The following is a 24,740-nucleotide window of genomic DNA, read 5'->3' on the forward strand; positions in this document are numbered from 1 at the left end:
TTTTCGGTATAAGTTGTCATATTTGACTGATTATAAATGGATTGAACTCAATGATCGAAAAAAAAAATTGACTCGTGAACTTACGAAAGAAGTGGACTGAAAACACCTCAGACTTCTAAATGTATAAGTAATTGACAGAGCGACTATAGCCGAATATTAGCATATTATGAGGAATTCATACAGAACTAGAACAAAAAAGACTAAACAGTCGACATCACCATCGTCGGTATCATCGAAATATGGGATATTATATTATTTTGACTGCTTCTTTGAAATGCTGCAAACATCATACCGAACATCATAATTATATCTACATTTTTTTGGCGAATGCTAAGCGTATGAGAGAAAAAAAAAATGCCATATGTCTTGTTTACTTTATTGCAGCGTATTTCGTTGTCGAAGTTTAAATTCTATACATATATGTTGGTTACAACCACATGAGAACTTGCACATTCGCTTTCCAACAACCATAAAAATCATTGGGGTCCGTAAAAGTGGTTACGTAATACATACGAAGCACATCACTATAATGCATTCTATGGACCGATGCCGAAAAAAGAGACTGTCTGTAATCGGCCTTTGAACTTCTCTATTATGCTCATAATCCCCGACTTTTCAGATGGCGTCTACGCGTACGTCTTAGGAATGTTTTTGTATCAACATCCTGTCTATTCAAGGAGGTACAATGTAACCTGATACTCTGGCCACCTGGTCTATTCAATTTATATGAATTTACGACTTCGATGAAGTAGCACAATCGACTGTGTTGTTTGTATGCAGTACATCCCCTACTCGGTTTGTTCCTGGCCAAGTGGTTTCTTTCTTTTTTAAACAATTTTATAACATAATCAGAATATTATTCATGACGGTAAAACTCTTCAAACAACTACAAGTAACATCGCTGTCATGATAACAAACATACACAAAAACATTCACACACATCACATGCATACAGGGACACGCAAAAGATTTACTTTTGAATTTATTCAATTCGCCGAGTTTTAGCAAATCCCAGGACTCGGCAGCGGAAGAAGAAGGCCAACATTTCATGCCAATATAAGCAGGTTGTCAAGCCGAGATGGCTTTCATAGAAGATCCATAAGTACGACATTGCATTTCTGATATAACACGAAGTAGTATGCTACAATACTTTATCATGTAAATGTGTGCTAATAAGGTAGGTGCGTGCACGCAACGGTCTTGACCGCCGCACGCACGCTTTTCACTCGAGTGTGACAATTTGCATACCGATGCAAATGAGATCGCCAGAGCGTGCGGCTGGTCGCTCGTCATTGGTCAGTTTCCCGACCGTTGCGAAGGTCTGAATGTCGTGAAAATTGCACTCATGTTTGTCAATATTTTGCTTGTTTATAGACATAAGATATGACCAATCATCACAAAATGTTCACAGATGGCAACTTTGATGTATGTAGTCCCACAAAATATAAATCATTTTCAACATAGGTATCGTATTGTTGGTGAAATTCTAAGTTTAAAAATGCGTGTTCATTTCACTCTCTCAGCCCGAGTATACTCGGGACCAGTCCACAGCCTGGAAAACGTCAGCCCGGGTATACTCGGGACACGTCCTAAACGGGTTAACTGAAAAATTAATGCTTAATTTGATGAAACTGAATTATGCTGTCATTGCAGAATTGGCTCCAACAAAATTGTACACTATTAAGCTATTGCTCATATCAATGTCAGTGTTATCTGATGTAAAGTTTTTGAGCTATTAAGGATCAAAAGTGGGAAATGTTTTTTGTAACACCTACACTGAAACTTTGTTGTGTCTCTCCTTTATTGCCAGACTTCACATTCATTCTTTTTTTCTTTTCCAATCTTACACCCTCTAGAATCCCTGTCAGAAACTTGTCAAACATACACAGAGACCTCCTGCTTGGAAAATCCCAGTTGACTGTAAGTCACAAATCTGCGAGCAATGTTTCAGCTACACAACTGATAATATCAATGCAGGGAAGATTCCTCTGCTGCACAGCACGGGCAGATTAGCTTGCAGCTCTAGATCCCCTCCTCAACCCTCCCCGTAATGCGAGACCAGCAATCAATACACAGCCCATTTCACCAAATTTAAATTGCAATTATCCACCACAGACCCCTACCCATTAGTGGTACCAACGGGGCAGCTGCGAATAAATCTGTGCTAAAACAACAAAGGTTGTGCATGGATATAAATGTGGGCACTGCTGTGAAAGACTTTGAGTCTGAGGGCGAATAACACTAATGGGATTGGTAAGCACCCAAAGCACACATAGCACATTACCCTGTGTTCTCCAAAGACAAACACCACGTACCATCTTCTCACAAGATGATTAAATTGTATTGCATGGTGTTGGTAAGTACAATACACATCATATTTTTCGTGGTGCTCCTATTTTCCTGAATATTGCCAGTCAATTGATATTTGCAAAATTGACAACCAGAAAATATTGCCTCCTATAACACAAATACAATATATAGCATATCGCCTCTACGGTGAGAAATCACTAATCTTTCTTCTGGATAGTAAGGATAATACTTCATTCTCTCTCTGTTGCAGTGGTTCTTAATCATGAAATATGACCACTCGAAAAATTGTTTCACCAATCCTATATATTGAAACATACCCATTAAATAAATAGCATATATGCAGTATCTATCATTTGTTGAGCACTGTGTTAAAAAATCATATTGCAATTTTGTATATTTATTATAGCATCTATAGTATCATGGCTTACAGTATTTTTTAAATGCATTCTTTTCATAATGTTTGTTAAATTCAATTTATAACACCACAGCCTTATACTTAATTTCCTTTTATCCATTCACAGATCAGAGTCAAAGTTGTCATCATCGTAGTGTCTATCATCTTATGTCAATACTTTAGTAATCAAAGCCCAGATGTCTCCAGACAAGTGTTTGCTTCCATTAAGTTTAAATTATAAATTGTTTATAGGTATTTGACCCCAACTAAACTAGCAGATAGATATTGACAGATGGCTTTATTTCAGTGTCAGAGCTTTTTCAAATACTTAGCATTAACAAGTCCTCTACTTTGAGCTGAACACAGTTGAATTATGGGCTCCTTCAGATTGTTCCAAGTGCCAATGCATTCAATGTACAAAATAACAAATTCACTTGGACTTTTCAAAAATATAACTTGTCCTAAAGCTTCCTTAGATAGCAAATTCTGATAGAAATCAACAGTGCAGATTAATGGGACAAATGTGTATTCAAGCAGTGCATACGACACACTATTGCCCAATTGAGGTAATTGAATTTCTAGAACCCTATTCCCAACAACAACAAAAAAGAATAAAAAAGACATGGATGAAATAATTCACATGAATTTAATGTAACTTTTTTAAACTGGAAAATTTAATGGCTTGCAGACTCATAACGCTGTATAGTGTGTTCTACATTTCACAAAAACTCGAGCATATTAGTAATTTGGAGCATGACCATGTATGACACCTTGGCACAAATGTTTCAGTCAATTGATAAGTGCCAAATTCAAGCATAACTTTATGTTGGACCTCGACTTCAGTTTCACATAAATTCAATGCATAGTGTAAGTGCCATGAGGCATGCATGTAACTTCACACAAGGTTACTGCACTTATATTTCTAACCAAATCATGTCCAGGTGGCTGTTTAGTAATGCCATTATACAAAATTACTGCCAATATAAAGCAGCTTGGAGGCAAAATATCAACATCTCAATACTCAAAATTTAAAAAAAAAAAAAGGATGTCAAGGCATTTTATGGGATTTGAGAACTGTGTATAAGAGTGAAGTTTCCACAATTACCATATAAATGTATGCCAGTAGCATAGTTTAAACATGCATCTATGCAACTTATCAAGTATTCATGTTCAGGTTTTTGCATATTTTTGTTATGTGTACTGTGCAGGTCTGAGAAGACATATCTTTCACACCATCTCTTTTTGCACAAATGACTTCATTCAGCCAGTATGGAATTTTGCGCCATCTCAATAAACAGGATACCCCTGTCAATGACAATGGGAAACCACTAAATTGAGATCTCCATGACCAGTAGCATTGTCCATCAACTCTAACTGACTCTAACCTGCACTAATTGTGCTTCCCCTGTCTTAAATGTATTAGTTCATCAATACAGTGCTCACACATTAATCGGCAACCGCTTCAGCGGGAACCCCACTTAGGCGCAACAAAATTTTTTGATGTTATTTCCACTGCTTAAACCAGAACCATAAACCGCTTTATTGGGACAAATTTTGGCTGAAACATTTCCATTGTCCTGCACTAATGTCTAAAACTGATAAGTAAATCTTAAAGATTAATCACAGTGATTTTATTTCCTAACAAGCAGAGTTATTTTCTAGCCAATTCCAGATGTATTATGCAGATTGTACAGTCTTTCTAGAACCATTGGTATTACGCAGTAGGACGTGGTGCAGGCAGTCGTATCAAACGTCATCAGTTTCTAGTCAATCCTGTCTCACGCACTTACCACCCCTTCAGTGTGATACGCGAAGAGTCACCTTCAACACATGCAGCCGTTCTCTCTCTCTTCATGTATAGTATACATTTTTAAGTTCTAAATATGTGGTAGTTCAAAAAAAAAAAACATATTTTATAACTAGAAATGTCACTATGGCGACTGGTATGCCTCTACCATAATGCATGGTTCTCCTAATTGGTTCACAGTGCAACATTTTGACAATGTATGATGACAGTTTCACATAATTGGTAAAATATCAGAATTCTCAGGTTTGTCAGAAATGTGTTGAATGTTCACTTTCCTTGAACTAGGTTCAATCAAGAAGGTACTAGCTCGCCTAGTACCTCCATCTGTAGCATACTGTCAGCTACAGCATATTCAAAAAAGTTTTTGTTAGATCAGACACAACTAAATATGATTCAGTTTTGCAAACCAAACACATACGATGCATTTTTTTCACTCACTCAAATTCTGTAAATTCAGTAATTCAAATACATTGACATTGTACACTGTACATGTACTGAGTAAGGCTAAATCGTTAGGAAACCTATACAGCTGCAGATGGCGTAAAGTGTTGTCTAAAAGACAAGTGCCCACAAGTGCAGGGTTACGAAGTGGGTAGGTGGCCTATGACAATTTATATAAAAGCAATTTTATCGCACAGCAGCGGCCGGTAGTTAGCAGTTACGTGTACAAAATGACAAGGAGCGAGAACATCGTAGCAGCAGTTGTACCGCGGCTGTTGACGAGTACGTATCGGTACACACTCCCCAACACGTACAGTAGCCGTGAGCTGGGCCTGGGAGCCGTCCATGGTGGCGGTGAGGCTCCCTTACGAGACGAGCCGGTATCCCTGACTGGGATACCGAGTAGATCGCAGTATAAAAGAACGCAAAAACATCGTAGATCGTTGATTTTTTTTTTTTTTTTTAAGACAGACAAGTGAGCCAGCAAGTGTAAGGTTACGAAGTGAGTAGGCTAGGGGGCCTAAGCTTATGACCACAAAAGCAATTTTCATCGCACAGCGGCAGGTACGAGCGTAGGAAGAACCTCGTACCGCTCGCTCGCGAGACACACTGTATCTATATCCAGACATCTGTGCAGTACACGTAGTAACATACGCCGCCCGACTGTCCAAATACACTGTATATAGCCCTGCTGTATTTTCACATCGTCGGGCATTGTCAAAAGCCAAGGTGCATACTAGTATAGCGACCACTGACAGACAGCCAGCCGCCTGCCAGTGAGTACGAGTCGAGCAAAATACAGTCAAACGAGCAGTACAGAAGACGCGCAAGTACAAGTATACTAGTTTTACGTGAACTCGCTGCTAATGCTGTGCGGTGAGCTATGGTACGGTACCGCGGTAGTTATATAGTGTATGTGTGTGTGATCGATGATTAGTTGTTCTTCTGATCGATAGCGAACTAGCTGGGTAGTGTAATCCAATGGCATGTAAAGGTCGTAGAGGGAGGTAGACAGGTATTACAGATTCGAAATTTTGGCCGTTAACAATCATCCCGTCGCTGACCAGGGACACTCACCTGGAAACATTGAACTGCACATTACTTGAATATGAGACCATACTGAAGCCAGTAATTTTCACATAACAATAGATATATAATGTACTCTTGAATGAATCCCAAAAGGACTGGAACAATCTTCCCCCTAGCATTCCCACTGATCAGTTAGTAGTCCTCCCCTTTAATTCTTTTTAGCTTCAAAGGACACTTGCTCGTGTGTTTTTATGCTTAAAGATGCATTGAATAATTCTGCTTATCAAGGATTTAAAATGAAATAAAAGCAAAATCTCCTATACCCAGTGCACTTTATATTTCTACCCAATTTTTGACATCACATGGGGGATCATTTCTAAATTTATTAACCTCATAATGCTCTTTGTCCAAATACATACAGGTCTGTAGTTCACGGGATGTGTGCTTAAAGGGGGCAACAGTCAAGATGCATGCTTTAGTTATATACTCATACTCCTAAAGCTAGTCTGAATACATACATGGCCACGTTGGAAGTTGAAACTTTGGTTTCAAAGGTCAGCAGAATAAGGTGGACAAATATGAATACATCATACATACACATATCTCTTACAACTGCAAGATTCCCAATTACATTGCGATGCACAGTATGGGTGCATAATTTCGCAGAATGGATAAACAGAGGCATTGTAAAATATCGCAAAAATAAACTATAACATCTCGTGGTTGGGCAAATAGACTGGATCATCACAGCCTTCAATGCAGCTCTAAAACTACAGGATCATAATCAGTCTTGTGAACAGTCTGTGGAATGTGTTCAAATTTTTTGTAGGTCACATGATACGGTTTATGTAGATGACTTCATCCCACAATGCACCACATACAATTCAAGACAGCCTGTCTTGCCTAATTGCCTTCATCTCACCATTAGTATACATCACCTTCCCGTGTACAGATATAGTGTAGAGAACATACAACAGAAGATTCCACATCTGGAATTCTATACACTCAGCAAAAAAAAAGAAAGTAGACACTTTTTCAAGTTTATATTTGTCATAGAATATTTGGCTAAAATTAATGCATTACATACCATGTAAAAGGTAATTTAATTGGCTATCACCCTGGTAGGGCAATAAAAAGGGAAACTTTCTGCATGAGTGAACACCATTGTTTTTCTCTTCCAAGACACAAAAGTAAAATTGCAAAAATGAACAAGCTGTCATTCATGTACACGTGCTCTTCCATATATAAGAACAAAAACAAATTTAACGCAATAAGAAATATGAATTAAGTTGCAAAGATATACCTATGATCTCTATAATATCTTTGAAGCCCAAAAGATCAATGAAGGCTAAAAATGATGGAGGAAAATGAAGACTCTTCCATCAAATCCAAATTTGAATAAAATAAGGGAAGAAGCAATAGACACAAAAATTTGAGAAATTTGAATTGTTTTTTTTTTCTTTCAAAATTAGGAAAATTGTAAATAATATCTGGTTCTTGAATTTGTCTCATGAATTCTTAAATCACTAAGTAAAAAGAATGAAAATAAAGAAATTCCGTTTATTTAATCAGCTTTGTGCCATTACTCCCTATGTCATTTAACGTTTAAGCTGACAGAAAATTCTTATTTTCCCCCTTTAATTGAACACTTTGTGTTAACACTTTGTTTGAGGTTATAAAGAGATGAAGAGAACAAAAACTTATATTTGATATTTCTTTAAAGGGAACGCAAACCCAAAGAGCAATGTGGATTGAGTGAAAGCAGCAACATTAGTAGAACACATCAGTGAAAGTTCGAAAAAAATCAGACAATCGATGCAAAAGTTACAAATTTTTAAAGTTTTGGTGTTGGAACGGCTGGATGAGGAGACTACTAGAGGTTATGACGTATGAGTGGACAACAAAATAAAGAAAATATAAAGAAAATTCCACGAAAAAAAAAAAATTTCATGAAAATTATAATTCCATTAACTTGATACTGACGTGTTAAGGGTAGCAATTATTCCCCCTGCTTTCTGAAAGCGGTTAGTCAAGTGCTCTTTCATAATGCTAGAAAAGTGAATTGTTGTTGAATTTCCTTTATATTTTCTTTGTATTGTTGTCCACTCAAACGTCATAACCCCTAGTAGTCTCCTTGCCCAGCGGTTCCAACACCAAAAATTAAACAATTCTAACTTTTGCATCAATTGTCCGACTTTCCTCAAACTTTCACTGATGCGTTCTACTAATGTTGCTGCTTTCACTCAATCCATATTGCTCTTTGGGTTTGCGTTCCCTTTAATATCTCTCATTATGTTAAACTGTTATGCCCTTCAAGATAACAATGACGACAATAAACAGTTTAACAGGGTCCATGAGGAGCGTCGTTGCTCAAGCCAGCCCCGATGCTCATGTGTAAACAGTCCACAAAGCGGCCTCAGGCCGGCCACAAAAAGTAGGCCACGGGCCGCCTTTCATGTGTAACAGAGGTCTAAGTTTATGACAAAATACAGTACTGGACATGAACAACTAGATCATCCTTCTGCATATATGTACTTTCTACTGGTCAGCGCACGCTTGGCCAATCAGTGGTGTCAGGTTCGGCGACACAGTTCGGTCTCACCATTTAGTCTGCAGCGGATTTGTATAAACACATCTATTTTATGCAAATTAGGCAGTGAGGGCGAAAGCTTTTGGCGAGTTAATTGCTCCATATCGCCGAGCATGACCACTACCACCATCAACACAGAACAAACCCATGGCAACACTGGAGAAACATTTAGAACTAAATGGAAGAGCCATTCTCCTTGGTTGCTGAAGGCAATATTGCTTTCATGCAGGATATTACTCCTGAAGTACCACTTTGATTTGTTCCCCTTGCAGTGTATATGACTTGGGATACTGTAAACCAAGATATTTTCTAGGCATGAAATGCATCTAGGTGTAGACAAGAACTTCAACATGCATTTTGATTTTGCGAATCTTGGTTCTCATGAAATTGTGGAGAAATTAAAATGCACACAAATATTTCTGGTCTTACAGAATTTATGCCAGGCTACATTTCTGTCCAAGACTAAAGGACCTACAGTACAGGGTCATTCTCTTATCTGACAAACCATCTGGTAGAACTTGTATTTTGTGGTTATGGATATCATATAAAATGACTGTAGGAATTAAAAACACAGTCAGGGCTTGAAGCCAGGCTAAACATGGAGGCCACTTTTATGCTGCCACTGAATGAAGAAAGTGTACATGATTTTATGGGTATACTTGCATGTGAATGTGTAAAAATGGTACTACATGAATACTTCTAATAATTACAACTAAATTGAGGTAAACTCCTTTATAACATCACATCACACTACGAAGAGAAAAAAACACAACGAGAAGAGAAACATTAATAAAATGCATTTTATCATCATCATTTGAACTGTATTTCTCAATATTCACTAGTACATACATGTAGATGAAAAAGTGGTGACTGAAGAAAGATAAAATATTGGAGGGATAACAGGAGCAGAAGTGATAATTGAATATGATCATCAGAATCACCATTATTATATCACATTAAATGCAATTCTGGAACAGAAGAATCAGCATCAGCATAAGACAACTGATGTTACAGCTAGATTTGAAAAACCATTTATCTTTCTTCTTAAACTGAAGTGTATGGGAGAGGTGATTTGCAACATGTTAGGTTCTGAGATTCCTGTTGCAGGACTGCGTACATTCATACTTTGTTAAAGTCAGGATGATTCCAAACTGCCAGAGGGCAAATACTGTACTTGAGTGATAACTCATATTCCTCAAAAGGCAAAATGATTCTCAAATCAGGGAGGCTTTTGTATTCTCTTGCCAGACAGTTGAGAAATAGCAAACTGTTCAATGAACCTCTTGCAGAATATGGGAAACCTGGCAGTTGCACTGATACTGTTGAATTACCTCAGTGCGTGTCTGCAGACTTTCAGCAAACTCACATTCTGTTCAACATAACTGACTGATACAGGTACACTCTTCATCAGAAAATGTCAGGTCACTGGGACCATATCAACCTTACACAATCCAATGTACAAACATGCAAACAGGCAGGGTACACATCTCTCTCTCTAGCCTGCCCTTTTTATTCTCTCTTTCATCTAATGTATGGAAGCATGGTGCAAGGGACAGCCTAGAGTAGCATGAGTACATTTGTGTGATTTGGGGCTTCTTGTACCCCTTTCAGTAACTCCCCTGGCTAGCGCCAGGCCCGAGCTACATACGTGGTTGTAAGTCGTAAAATTTTGAGTTTATGAATGGGTCGGGCCAAAGTGGCCCGCGCCAGGAGCGGGCTATTTTGGCGCTGCTGCAGCTAGCACCAGGCGCGGGCCAGGCACGGGCCTGGCACGGGCCTGGCACTGATCAAAGAGTTTATGAACAATAGCAGCACCAGGCGCGGGCCAAAATTCCTTTCACGGTCAAAGGTCACAGCTTACGCTGCTGACATGTAATGTGCGAGCTTTTAACTGACCTTTTCATCCTTCCATCCCTAACAAAGACCTTCCAAACAATGCCATGAGTCTCAAAAGCTTATAATGTATTTCTGGGCCAACATTACAGGTCTTTAAACATCCCAACAGCAATGGAATCACTTCAACAAAACTCTTTCCTGATCTTATTTCTTGCCACAAATGAGTATTACCTGTGTAGCTGGAATTAATAAATGAGGAGTGAGGACTATAAGGTGGATTACCCTCTACTCTCCAGCCTGACTGTAGGGAAAAGTCAGAAGCAGCTCGCCTAGCAGAACATATCAAAGAGTGTCTCTAGTGAAGTATATATCCATATTCAATTGGCACCCTCTCCACATGTTCTTGTAATATACATTCACTGCCTTTATCATTCCTTTAAACACTTCTGGGCATTTCTGAACCTTCAATAGAGGGCAAAGTTTCTGCATCAAATTTTTATCGAGACCCAAATTTGGATGTGGAAATAAACTTCTTCAAAACTTCAGTGACTTGTCTGCATTGTCATGAGGACATTATCAGGACGTACTGCCTTTCTGTAACACTTCCTTCTCTTCTGCTCCGATGCACCTGAAAGCCTCCATGATGCGGACAGCTTCACAAAGACAAGAGGTACACTGTAGTTAACAGTAATGTTTCTGGAAAGGGCAGATCCTGTGCAGATCTATACAGGGTAATGCACAAAGCCACTGCAGACATGACAGTTATGACATGGAAGAGTCTACAGGTTGCAACATGTATGGTTTTACACTCAAAATTAAATTCAGCCTTATGCCAATGAAATACAAGCAGTCAAAGAAGGGAGGCAAGGATCCCATCCTGCAGCCGACCATCTCTTCCTCTGAGGATTAACTGGTGAATACCAACATTCCCCAGAGCTAATTACTGTAAAAAGGGAAATTTTTGCATGCCTAAAACTTTCACAAATTTCGCAAAAGTAAAAATGTATACGAAAGCTTTTGTCAGTACGAAAGTTCAGTAAAGGGCATTCAGTTTTGTTGTAGGAGGAGGAAGAGGAGGAGAAGGAATCAGACATAAAGGATAGCAGGCATATCAGAAAAAAATCAGCATTTTCGCAGTATTTTGCACTGTTCCTACTTGATTCCTAAGACACTCCTAGGTATGTCCGCAGGCAATATGCAGCAATTCGTAGCAATGCCCCAGGAAATAGTGATTCCCACATTTGTTTTTCCACAAGTATCTGGTACGGAAAGAATGCCAAAATGACATAACTTGCTGCCTCAAACTTTCTTATTCTTGTCTCGGTTCTAGTGGATGCCAACCATTAGTGGGGGTAAGTCAACACTGCAATAAATTGAACCATTTTGTTACAGCGTATGTATTCTTGTTGGGTCTTATTTGAAGTGAAAATAATTTGTCAAAGGCAATTATCACAGGATTTCTTCCATTTAACCATTAAATCATGCTAAAATTGGTAATTTGTAAACTTCCACAAAGAGTTTTACATCATGGGATTTAATACGGTAAAAAGGGAATTTTCTATGGCATGACTTGACTTTAACAGAATCAACTTCAGTAAGGTTTGCTGTATATTTTCCAATTCATTTCTAGCAATCATGTGGTCGTGGGTTCGATCACTGATACCAGCAGATTTGTTCTTTTACTGTCTGTTATGTTTTGCTTTTTTTTTCAGTAAGATAAATTTAATGACTATCATAAACTTGCCAAACTGCATCTCACACCTTCTTCATATTTCAAGACGTTTATAAATTCATGAATCATTGCACTGCAAATCTTGTGTCCGAAGTTAATGGGAAACTTATGAAGATTTTTTTTTTTTAAGGGACGGACCCTATACAATGCAAATTGTAGATACTGAAAGATCCGTTTGTGCTTTATTTTGAATGCTACAATTTGTAATCTATACCTCTCAGACGTTGATGGTTCATTTAGATATCAAGTGTGAAATTTTATGTACAAAGTCTACTAGAAATTTATGTTTTTCAAAAAGCAGAGTGTAGTTTGTGTGATTGCCGATTGTGTGATGACATCGGGTGACCACTAATTAATGCAGACTGCCTTATTCATCAGCAGTGACAAATTCAAATTATCTAGTTTGAATTTGGATGATTAAAGGATAAGTTCACCTTCATAAACATAAGGACTGAGAAAATGCAGCAATATTAGTAGAACACATCAGTGAAAATTTCAGGAAAATTGGACAATCGATGCAAAAGTTATGAATTTTTAAAATTTTTGTGTTGGTACCGCTGGATGAGGAGACTACTAAGGCTCGTGATGTCATAAGAGTACAACAGTATAAAGAAAATGTAAAGAAAATTCAACATACATATATTTTCACTTTTTTCGCATAATAAAAGAGCACTTGACTTGCCTCTTCCTAAAGGCAATGGGAATAATATTACCAATGACATATGTCAGTAATGAGTCAAGGGAATGTGTACTTTTTTCAAAAGTTGAAATTTTGTGAAATTTTCATTATATTTTCCTTATATTGTTGTACGCATGTGATGTCATACACTGCAGTAGTCTTCTCATCCAGCGGTGACTGCACAAAAACTTTAAAAATTCATAACTTTTGAACGGATTGTCCGATTTTCCTCAAACTTTCAATGATGTGTTCTACTAATATTGCTACATTCTCTCAATCCTTATGTTAATGAAGGTGAACTTGTCCTTTAAGCCAGCTCAGGAAATAAGTATAAGTAGACTAAATATGAGCTATAAAAGCTGAAGGTTACCTTATGCGGCATTGCAAGCCCCTTACAATCAATAATTATCTCACAGACAATCATTCAGTGGTACTTAGATGTATGCAGTTGAACTTGAGAAACTGATGACTATTACCACCTCCCAGATTGTTTAGTTATCTAGTGCATGACCACATAACTTGGTGATGAACACCCCCTGAAAAAACAAAAAACAACAAAAAAAAACATGGGAGCAGCAAGACATTTGTTTGGCAAGCCACGGGTCTGGGCAACGGCGTTATTTCTGATGACATTAATTCGGCCACCTTTTGTCCTGCCGACCATGTATGTGTGCTTGAGAACAGCTCTAGGAGTGGGTGAGTCATCTCTACACAGACACTAATACAGCACGGAGTCTTAAAGGTGCTCATCAGATCTTGTACGAGGTAAATACCATCTGAATTCACAAGCCAGCCACACTTGGACATTTTAAATATCATTATATTGATATGCCGGCATAAAAGTTTACTTTTTCATAATGAATATACTGCTATAAGCAGAATAAATGTCTTTGCTAATCAATCTGTCAAAAGAATGAAAGAATGCCAACATATCAATAGTACAGCTGTAATATACCCTTGTTTATGAGACAAGTTAAAGTTTGGTCCTTTCAAATCCTGCAAAGTATATTGCATGTATACCACAACACAGTAACGAATTCTTATCGAGTACCAGTATTTTGCATTCCTTATTGAGAATCAATTTATCTACTTCAGGACTGTTTCATGGAGCATGCGAATGATTTGTGAAGGATGCAAATGTCAAAAAATGGCAAAGCCCAGCATTCGTATTTTAAACTGCAAAAGATCATCCAAACCGGCCTCCGGGATTCAGAGTATGGTCAACTTTTTGCAGACATCTTTTTTAGTTCGGTACAAATTTCAAAAACATTTGAAATTTAATTCAAATGTCTCCAGCATCCACAAAATGTCATTTTCCATTAAAAGTACACATTTCATCAACTTGTTACTGGCATTGTGTTATGGGTGATATTACTCCCCCTGCTTCCTGAAAGAACTAACTCTTGTGCTCTTTCATTACGCTAGAAAAGTGAAAATATACAAAATGTTTGTTGAATTTTCTTCATATTTTCCTTATAATATTGTTGTCCATAATGGTGTCCTAAAGTGTTTAGTCTCCTTATCCAGCAATGACAGCATCGAAACTTTAAAAATTCATAATTCTAGAATCAATAGTCTGATTTTCCTCACACCGTCCCTGATGTGTTTCTACTAATATTGCTGCTTTCACTCAATCCACATAAAATTACATTTAAGACGTGTTTTTTTTGTGTGTGGAGTGGCCGTAGTTCAGCAATGGCACACATGACATCGACACAGACATCATGAGAACTACTGTAAAACAAGGAATGTTCGCATACATTATAATTTTGCGAATTTCGCAAATGTTGGACTTTGCCATTTTGTCGACATTTGTGTCTTCACAAATCATTCGCTTGCCCAGTGAAAACAACCCTGACACACCTATCCTTCAGTACAACTGTCTACTGATGCAGCAAAACAAAATAGTGAAGAAACCATAGCAGTAGGTAGGGGAAGTGAAATACAGTATGAAGAGTGTCTTTCCTATAGGGAGAGATTCTCGGGCAAGTACTGTTTGGGCAAGTACTGTATACACCAAATATTTCGCGAGGTTTTTATTTTCAGCTATTCGCGAAATTAAAGACACGCGAAAATATTGACTCTGATCCCGATGTGGATGTGACATACGCGTGTACATTTCTCCATTCAGTACAAGACTCCACAATCGCAAATTTAAAGGTCCAGTTTACCTTTGGGAGCAGTGATTTCAAAAAATTTCAAAATATCACATTTGATGCATATGTGTAGGTCTGTTATATCACAAAACATCCTACCATATAAAATTTTCTCAATAAAGCCTAAAATATAAGGAGATATCAGTGTTTTTCTCAATAAACCGTAACTGTAGACGGTTTAGTCTGGAAACATTTTATAACTATTGTTCACATTTTGTGTATGTAGCAACACTTAACATCAATTATACGGATTCAAATTTTTACAGTGGTTGTTTCTATCCCTAACTCAAATTTTAGAATCATTTTAAAGCACTAATGCTGGGTTTTTTGTTTCATGTGCAAATGGTAAATTATGCCTTTAACCACTTAAGAAATAGTCGGGAATTCCCTATTCGCGAAAATTTAGAATTGCGAAATATATGGCGTCTACAGTAACGCCATAACAATAGCAAAGCTATTGCAACTAAATATCTTACATGTCTCCACAAACAGAGGGGTTTTGCAATAGTCAAACATGAAAGCTTTATACACTATCTTCCTGATACACCAGTTCCCAGTTTCATAAAGCTGTTTGTAAAGTTACGCACAACTTTAGGAATGACTAAAATATGGCAAGCCCAGTGGGTTTCCTAATCATTCGTTAATTTCAATAGCTTAAGTTCAAATTTGCAGATGAAAATGATTATTCTTATTGTAGTCTGCTGTGCAAAGTTTTACAATTGTATCATTTGTATACGTGTACACATATCTCGTCCGTGCATTGTACATTGTATTGCTGACCTCTGATTGTATCCGTATTGCACTACACTGGAGCCTTGGCTTACATTAAACTTATGACAATGTATAAAGCTGTGTGTGTGGGCATGTCTCCTTTTGACGTAAGTTTCTCAAAACATGTTAACACATGTTTTTAGTTGAAAGTGTATTTTGGCTCCAATTTAGATGAAATATTGACATACAGTCGTACTTTGTAAAAACGTTAGAAAAAAAAATTGCAAACATTTTGGCACTTCATATTCCAGTCGTTCGTAAAGTCATGCGTAACTTAATGAACAGCTTTATGAAACAGGGCCCAGTATTGTAACTATTTCCATTGCAAAATTCCTACCAACTCCACAAACAGACATCTGTGCAATTTTTTGCCAGTTTGATCTGTAAAAATAAATCATGTGATGCAATTATGCAATGTAGATCTTTCGCTGGCCCCTGCATGCACCCAGTTGCACCCACAGTGAATGCATGCGAAATAACATACTGTATACGCCGTTATTTTTGCGCACAGATATTTTTGCGAATGACGAGGGCATGGACATTTTCGCGAAATGTTGTTTTCGCGAATTGACACCGACGCTTACGTTAATGCTCTATCAACAAAGCGCATGGAGACAATTTCACGTGTTGTGAAATTCGCAAAAATAAAACCCTCGCGAAAATAACAGCGTATACAGTACATGAAGCTACATGTACAATTACCATTTATGTGTGTTGCACATGCGTGCATGCCAATAACTACCCTAACACATAGAGGCATCATCTAAGGCATTGGGCTACTCCAAATTCCCTGTGTTGCAGGCGGTATATGACTTGAAAGTGATCATACCCATTCACATAACTTTTCTATAAAAAAATGTGGAATGTTTTTTACATTCTAAAATCTGGAATCAAAGCGATGAGGTCCACAAATGGTAGCTATACAGAATTTATAGATTAATGTCAAAACTCAATTCAGTATTGTGACACTGAACTTTGTTTACTTGATCACCACGTAAAATTAAAGGTTATGTACTGCTGGCAGTCCAAAACGAGGCATTTAATATCTGTTCATCAGAACTGACACATAAAGCAAATTTGTTTGTACAAAGTACTATGCAAAGATAACTAAATGTTATGAGGTGGTGGATAGTATCTAAAAATCCTGTACATGCTGACAGTTATTCAACTTTCACTGAGTCATGTACAGACCTACATCAACTGTAAAATGACTTCACATGAATTGAAGTAAATGCTGAAATAAAAACTTTGTGAAGATTGCACTGTGGTCAAATTCATCAATGCAGCTTTTGTGAGTCTAACATCTGTTGTTACCCTTTGGTAGACTTTGCCCGACTGTCTCAGCAATGCTTACTTTACAGCAGTTTAAGGACACCGTTCTAGATCCTTTCACAGTTTGGGACATTGTGTTCCACTCTTGACAATACCAGTTTATATTTCATGCTCAAATAGACGTTGTGTAATGGAATATTTGTACCTTCCTGTACAATATTACCATGTTAACACCATGTGCCATACGGTTGATTTATTACAATCATCCGATCAAAGAAAAAAAAACACACACACAACTATAGACAGTAATTTTCTGTTATCACAGAAAACAGACTGACTTCCCAGGAATTAACATTGTGTAACGTACCCAAATTTTTTTCATTATAATAATTATTATCAATTATATTATTACTATCATTGTTATTATTATCATTATTATTATTATTATCATTATCATTATTATTATTATTGCTATTATTATCATTATTATTATTATCATTATTACTCATAAGACATTTTTATTCATTTAATGAATTTTGTTAAATACAGTCAAAGCCAGCACACATAACCATGAAAAATTGTGCCCGACTTTATTTCCAATTTGTTTTTTTCACTTACAAACAGCAAAGGCAAGGCAGTGTGCTGCAAATCATTTTCCTTTTCTTTGTGTCCAAATCAAACTGCACATCTCTTCACTATTGCCAAGTAATACTGATTATCTACACAATACGATGAAATGAAATGAATGGTGGTTTAAGCTGGCTTCTGGACGGTTTAAGGCATCACAAAGCCTAAAATGTAGTACAAAAAGCAATCAACAAATTTCATGATGATATACAGTGGCCTTCACTGAAGGATTCGGGAGGCAAGCTCTTCTCCCACTTGGTGGCTCATATTGACCAGTGCAAATCACCCAAAATGAAACCCAGTATGTGGGCATCACACTAAACTTTTATTTTACCCATTGATATCCACAACAAATAAACACATAAGCAAATATGACATGCAGAGACAAAATTGGAATAGCAGCTGAAAAAGCAGTCTCATTTGCTGTTAATTTTGATACTTTTGCACATTTTAGAATTATTGCACTTCACTGCACAGATGTAGGTATGTATGAACCGTACCAAAGGCTGTGCTGCCATGTTCCTGTACACTGTATGTACCGCACTGTGACCAACTGCTTGAGTGCAGAACAAAGTTTCAATTCAAGTAAGCAAGTTATTCTGAAATGTGTAAAAGTGTATTTTAAAATGGCAAATATTAAACTTAAACCAAACTTTGGAGACTCAGATGAAAGTATTTCAGGTTGTGAAATATCAATGGCGAGTTTGTACATCTGTTGAAAAGCATTTATATGTATGAGGCGGTACCAAACAACACGAGCGCCCTGACACTATGTATAATATGTCTATACTTCGAAATTGAGCCACGCTTAAATGCATATTATGAGGGTGTGAAGACAACTTGTCCATTCACAGTGTACGTGCTGATGCTGATGCTGATGCTCAACAGCTTGCCATTATATCCAAGGCCACAGCACATAGATCTGGTTTGTAGATCATTCTTGCTTAGCAATACGATTGTGCATACACACCATTCTATTGCCAAAGGAGATTCTTATGCAAATTGCGTGCCTTACATCGCAAGCTTTAGGTGAATTTCAATTTTTTTTTTTTTTTTAAGCCCAAAAATAGTAAATATGTCATATCAAAAGGCTGCAGACAGGGACAAGAAACACAACTTTTTAAATATTTTCATCGGCATTTTGAAATATACTAATAACATCAATTTTTTCCTTTTTTTTTATATGCAGTCCTCACCAAATCAGATGTGCATGAGAACCAGAAACTATTTTCTTTTTATACTTGGCCTAACAATAAACCAGGCAAATTGGTGTACAGTTAAAGAAGAGATCCACTCCAGAATTTTATTAATTTCATAAGAGAAAAAAAAATCCCTGCAGAACAGTTCAAAAATGATCAAAATTGGATGAGAAATAAGGAAGACTTTATGACATTCTGAAATTTCATGATTTTTCAGAAAACTCTTCTTGACCAGTCATTAATTATGAATATTCAAATCAGCAAGTTGATGATGTCATGCTCTCACAATTTCTTATTCATTTCGTATGTACAGAAATGACAAAAATCTCATATTTCAGCTGTAAAGATATAAAACCTGCCCTAAAACAAATGTTAACTCTGATATATTTTGGTATGGGAATATGCTTTTACCTGTATTAGCTAAATATAATAACTGTTCTAAATTTCATATATAAGGCCAAGTAAAAAAAGATAGAGTAAAATACTTTCTATTATTTTCAACCATTTCATATATCATAGACAAGATTATTCATTAACGGTATTGTTATCATTAAAAAATTTGACCAATGACGAACGCAGTTTTCATGATTTACCAGGGCAAAACCCGGCACAATTTTCGCCGATATGCGCCGTAGTACATGTAGCTCTGCTTGCAGCACGATGTACAATCCCTATGCAATACACGTGTGCTCCGCGATCTTCAGCTGAACGCCTTCACATGTCTCGCGAACATTGCGTAAGCGCCAATTCCCATTGCGAAAGCACATGAAAATAGCGGGCGCACATGCACTGGCTGCAAACAGGGATCGCAATTCTGGCGGCATTATTGATGTCTTTCTCTTATTTTTCTCATTTTTTCGATGGTATAATCCACTTTCCGAAAACAATGGCGGCCCACATCGGCTCGCAAAAGTTCTATTTTACGTAAGGATATGTTTTCAAAATCCATGAACATCGGGAAAACGACAAAAAATCCAGTTTCTTAGACCATTGTTTCTTAACTGTTATGTTAAGAAGTACTGAAAATAAAATTTTTGATGCAATATGTTGTCATTTAGGTGAGAAAATTTCACTTTTGTCGGAGATAGTGCCCATTTTATCGGTTGATTTTCGTTGATTGGTAGTGTGCTAGTATACATTGTATGTGTAGTGTGCATGTACAGTGCAATGCTGTGTTTAGCGGTATATTACCGAGTATGTTGTACCTGCCGCGAACGGGCGCACGGCCGCTTACTGCCGCAGTTACTCTAGTAGTTGCTCATCCTCGCGCGCGTCTATTTTGGCTGCATTGTATTGTATTTCGTTGTAGCGTTGTATTTCGAAAGTGCTTGACTTAGTGCTTGCGCACTTCAAAATTTAAGCTCAACTTATGAATAATTCATGTCCCATAGCGTTTCCATGTACGGAAAAAATATTAGGTATGTGCGTATCATGCATGTAGGTTAGCCTTTTTTCAAGTCGACAAGTCTTTTTCAATCGAAAGCACCGTGTGATTAAACGTAGCAATGATTGTGAAGGATGTTTGTTGTGTGTAAAATGTTAAATGTTTTGCCATTGAAGTCATTTTAGCGAGTGGTTCACGCGCTCGGTACGTACGCGTGTGAGTAACCATGTGCAGCATGCATGCAGCGTGCAGAAGTTGTTCTGTTTTATCTGGGACAACTCACCCTTGAGACAGATCATACGTGACAAGTTGTTGCGCTTATGAATCGGTATTAAATTTATAAATCACCCTTTCAAGTCTTGGAAGTAATATTTCATGAATGACTTACGTACAACAACATAAAATTATCCTTGAAATAAACCAAATCCTTTTAGACCAGAAAAATTGAATTTCTTTTTTAAATGAAGTCCATCGGAACATGAAACCTACCTTGTTATATTGGGTTTCTTGTTAATATATCAGGGTCAAAACACATGAGCTTGGACCAGTAAAATTAACTTGTCATATTCATACAAGGTTTTGTTTTATATCAGACCTCTTAACGAGATTTCACTGTATTCATATGTTGAGCATGCTTCACCCAAGTGTCAAAATGGAGCCTGACATGGCTGCTTGATCAAAAATAGTAAATAGTAAGGACCTCCCTCATTAATGCTTTCAAACAACCCGGACGAGAAACTACTTCATTTGTAAAAAATAGTAAATAGTAAGGACCTCCCTCATCACTTGTGTCAAAAAACCCGGACGAGAAAATATATTTTGTTTAATTTTAAAAATAGTAAAATAGTAAATAGTAAGGACCTCCCTCATCACAGATTTTGCCGACCGCGAACTTAAACACACGCGAAAAAGTCGGCACCGATGGAAATCGCGAAAGTATCTGTACGCGAAAGAAACCACTTTTACAGTATAAGTTTTGTTAATATATTGTTCATGTCAAAATCAGTGTATTACGTATTACTCTGAAACAGCTAGTGATCTACAAATGTTCGTACTTTTCAGGTCTGATTCTCATTTTTCTTTTCTTTTCAACTTTCAAATTCCACATAAACTCTCTATTGAGCATCTCCAACAGTACCCAGTAACTGCTATCACCTTCAGGCTGCTGATATACAAGGATTTTGTGTCTGGGACGTGGTGGTTTTGGACAGGAATCTTATTCTATTTTTTTATTTCAATACATACCGATGCAGTTCAATTGTTAATAACTCGCGCCATGTAAAATTTCGTTCCTCTATATGTACTAGTCTATTGTATTTACAGTGCATATCTACTATATTTGCTAGGAATTCATCACTTACATACAGCAGTATCTGCATGTATTGGCAGAGAGCTAGTGCAATGCAGTGCACTAGCAGAGAGCTAGTGCAATGTAGCCTTTAGACAAGGCCCTCTCGCTGTATGGTATTACTTTCTGGGCAAGCAAAGAAGTGAGCGCGAGCTCAGCCGGGTGTGCAACTTCATACCTGCCAACATTTCAAGATGAAATATCTTACTCGTGGATTGCACAAAATCTTATTTCATATGCAAACTGAAGTTAAAAATCTTACTTTCGGTCAAATCTTCAGAAAACACACATGAAAGGTATATCTAAATATTTTTTAAAAATCTGATTTCTCTGACAGAAAATCTGATTTTGCTATTTTTAACGTAAAAAATCTTATTGAATCTGATAAAATCTTACTAGTTGGCAAGTATGCAACTTGTACGACAGCATGAGAGGCCCCGTCGCTCTCTCCTGGACTCAATTCACTTGACCCCATTTGCTTGCCACCATGCAGCGAGAGGGCCTTGTCATAAGGCTAAGTGCATTGTGACTCGTTTCCCACCATACTGGTCATTAAATTTTGAATAGTCATAAGTATGGCACATGCACAATGCAACAGAAAGGTTTTTTTGTTTTTGTTTTTGTTTTTTTTTTTAATGAACGAGAACAGAGATAAACACAAAGAAAAATGTCTTTTCAAGACCATGGTAACAGTCTATATGTAGAAACGAGCAAGTTCCATGGCAGGTATATTCAATCAACTAAAAATAAAATACATATAGGCCCTAAAACACCAGCCTTTTGCTAGTGAAATAGGACACTAACACGCTATGTACAGAAATCGTCTCCCATGCGTGCGCAAGCTCGCTCTGAAAATCCCACAGCTTGCATGGCTTACGTGCTGTCTGTGCTGGATGCCGGGGATGCGCGCTTGCACAAAAAGTGCCCAAAGGCTGGTGGGCAGCAGAATTCATGAAGAAATTGAACCTGTGAGCCTTTCCTTTGATCATTAAGCTTCGAAATTTCGGAAGATGATAGACGAAACATTAGACTATACAACAATATGCCAACAACAGAAATTCGAAGGTTTTGACCGATATTGAATTCAAACTCGATTTTCTCGGCTCAGCCATCAGCGACTTTTGGATCCTTTTGTTGTGGCGGGTCATGTAGGCCTATATGCACAAGATCAGGTTAGTTCTGGTTGTATTTTTCTCCTTACGAATATTTGTCAAATGATGTCAGACTTCAGTTTCATGGGGCCGATTCGTGTTGGGAGGTGAGAGCCGCAGAAAAAAGCACCAAAACTTTCGAGTCGCATCAAGCCGATATGTCCCACAACCCTGCATTGAGCAACCCGCTGGTGCCTGTGTTTTGGTGGGTCGCTGCACATTGGTTGATTAAAACTTGATTTTTTTGTTTTCATCATGGGTATGGAGAGTGGACACGTGCATATAACAAAAAACAAAAAACAAAAAATCACAGTGTGTACTTGCGACAATTTATATAATATGTCAGATGTGAGATAGATGAGAAGTGAACAGGAGGCCTCATGAGCATTTCAGGCGAGGGCTTCGTGAGCAGCATGGCTGGGGTGCTCATGACTCTGAGCAGGAGGGATCCTAATGAGCAGGAGCCCCCCCATGAGCGGGTTTCCCGGACTGATTTGCGCTATCCGTGAGTGGCTGCCAGCCAGTACATATTCTGTACATTCTAACCCAAGTCTAGATTCTATTTAATAGTATTAAATTTTACATGGTCTAGCTAGCCTACATTATCTCATTCAAATAGTTTTAGCCAAGAATTGGTCTGTCAAGGGTTAATACTCAATGAGCAGATGAGTAAATGACACTGTCACAAGTCACATTTTCTGGCTGTCCAGCTACAAATGGGACTATCGTTTTACAATAATTGTAAATTACAGTGGCCTAGCTTCTAGTGGACATGTTTGGGCTTGCTGTGTGACCGCTGTGTGTAGGTCTACTTAATCATTAATTACTAATATTTTTTACTGTCATGTAGGTCTATGATTACTGATACAGCACTGACATGCCCTGCCCACTTCGCTTCAATAGAGCTCTGCTCTGCATAAAGCTGCTCCTCCGCGAGCCACACGATGCAGGGGAGAGGCCTATACAAAGGGGTAAGACGGACGGCATTTGTCGTGTCTACTCGCGCTGAGACTGTAGGCCTGTAGAGTCCTATAACTATAAGTCTTATAAGACTCTTAGCCTGTATAAAAACATTTGGTATATTCTCGAAGCCATTTCTCTTCAAAGCAAAGGACGAGGTTCTGGTGTTGCAGGTGGGGTGGTACATGGTGGATGCATGCACGATGACGGCGACCGTAGCCACCAGGCAAGGCCAAGGGCATACTTACGAGATCCAAAACGGTATCCACTATGTCCCGGTTCGCGATCTCTCCCACCTCGATAAGCCCGATCAAAACACCGAACTTCATCTTGGCAGTACCCGTCGCAGGCATGTTTTCAGCTATAACATCCTTCTTTGGAGTCTCCGCTTCACCAGAACCCTCTGCCGCCATAGCGTGGGTTAGAAGCTATTACGCTCAGGCAATGGAATGAGATAAATCCTTTAAAATAGATAGATATCCACAAATTCCCGGAGCATTCAGAAACAGAATAGTGACGATCAGCCGCAAGCAGCTGCAGTGAATGCAGCCATATAATTTACGCGTGTAAATCTTGCATAGGCAGGTGTGTTTTGTTGCCAATTCAAAGAGATAAGATTACAGTCAATTTGAAATAATATGTGGACAGAATTTTATTTAATAAATTTTGATTTATTTATTTATTTCAAAATATTTAAAATTATTTTTATGAGATTAATATATATTTTTCAAAGTGTATCAATTTGTAATTAATCGATAAAACTATTTTGTTGTTCGTAACATCCCCCAAACCAACACACGAGTTGCGCATGCGGCAATCACGGCGGAGGGTCCCTCAGATCAGGGAGGTGACTCTGCTGCTCAGATCAGACTATGCATGATTGTACTGAAACCTTGCTGAAACTCCTTGCTCAATTCCTCCTCCGATGCCTCCCCCCCCCCCCCCCTTCCTCCCTCAAAATGGTCCTCTGGGTTTAATCCGCATACGCGTTTCCGAATTTTCGGAATAGGGAGTCTTTCAGTATTTTTGTTCTCGAAATATCTTTGTTATAAGG

At 37.9% G+C, this 24,740-nt stretch overlaps 1 protein-coding gene across 1 annotated transcript in view; it reads right to left on the reverse strand.

Annotated features, from left to right (window-relative positions):
• LOC140234698 (neurobeachin-like) overlaps nt 1–24,171 on the reverse strand; it is a 421,843-nt gene extending 397,672 nt beyond the window's left edge. The window contains 1 exon segment of the mRNA XM_072314734.1: nt 23,935–24,171. Coding sequence (XP_072170835.1) covers nt 23,935–24,099 — 165 coding nt within the window. The 5' untranslated portion in view covers nt 24,100–24,171.
• Nucleotides 24,172–24,740: the final 569 nt, after the last annotated feature.

This window comes from Diadema setosum, chromosome 11 (assembly GCF_964275005.1).
Source record: "Diadema setosum chromosome 11, eeDiaSeto1, whole genome shotgun sequence".
Classification (NCBI taxonomy): domain Eukaryota; kingdom Metazoa; phylum Echinodermata; class Echinoidea; order Diadematoida; family Diadematidae; genus Diadema; species Diadema setosum.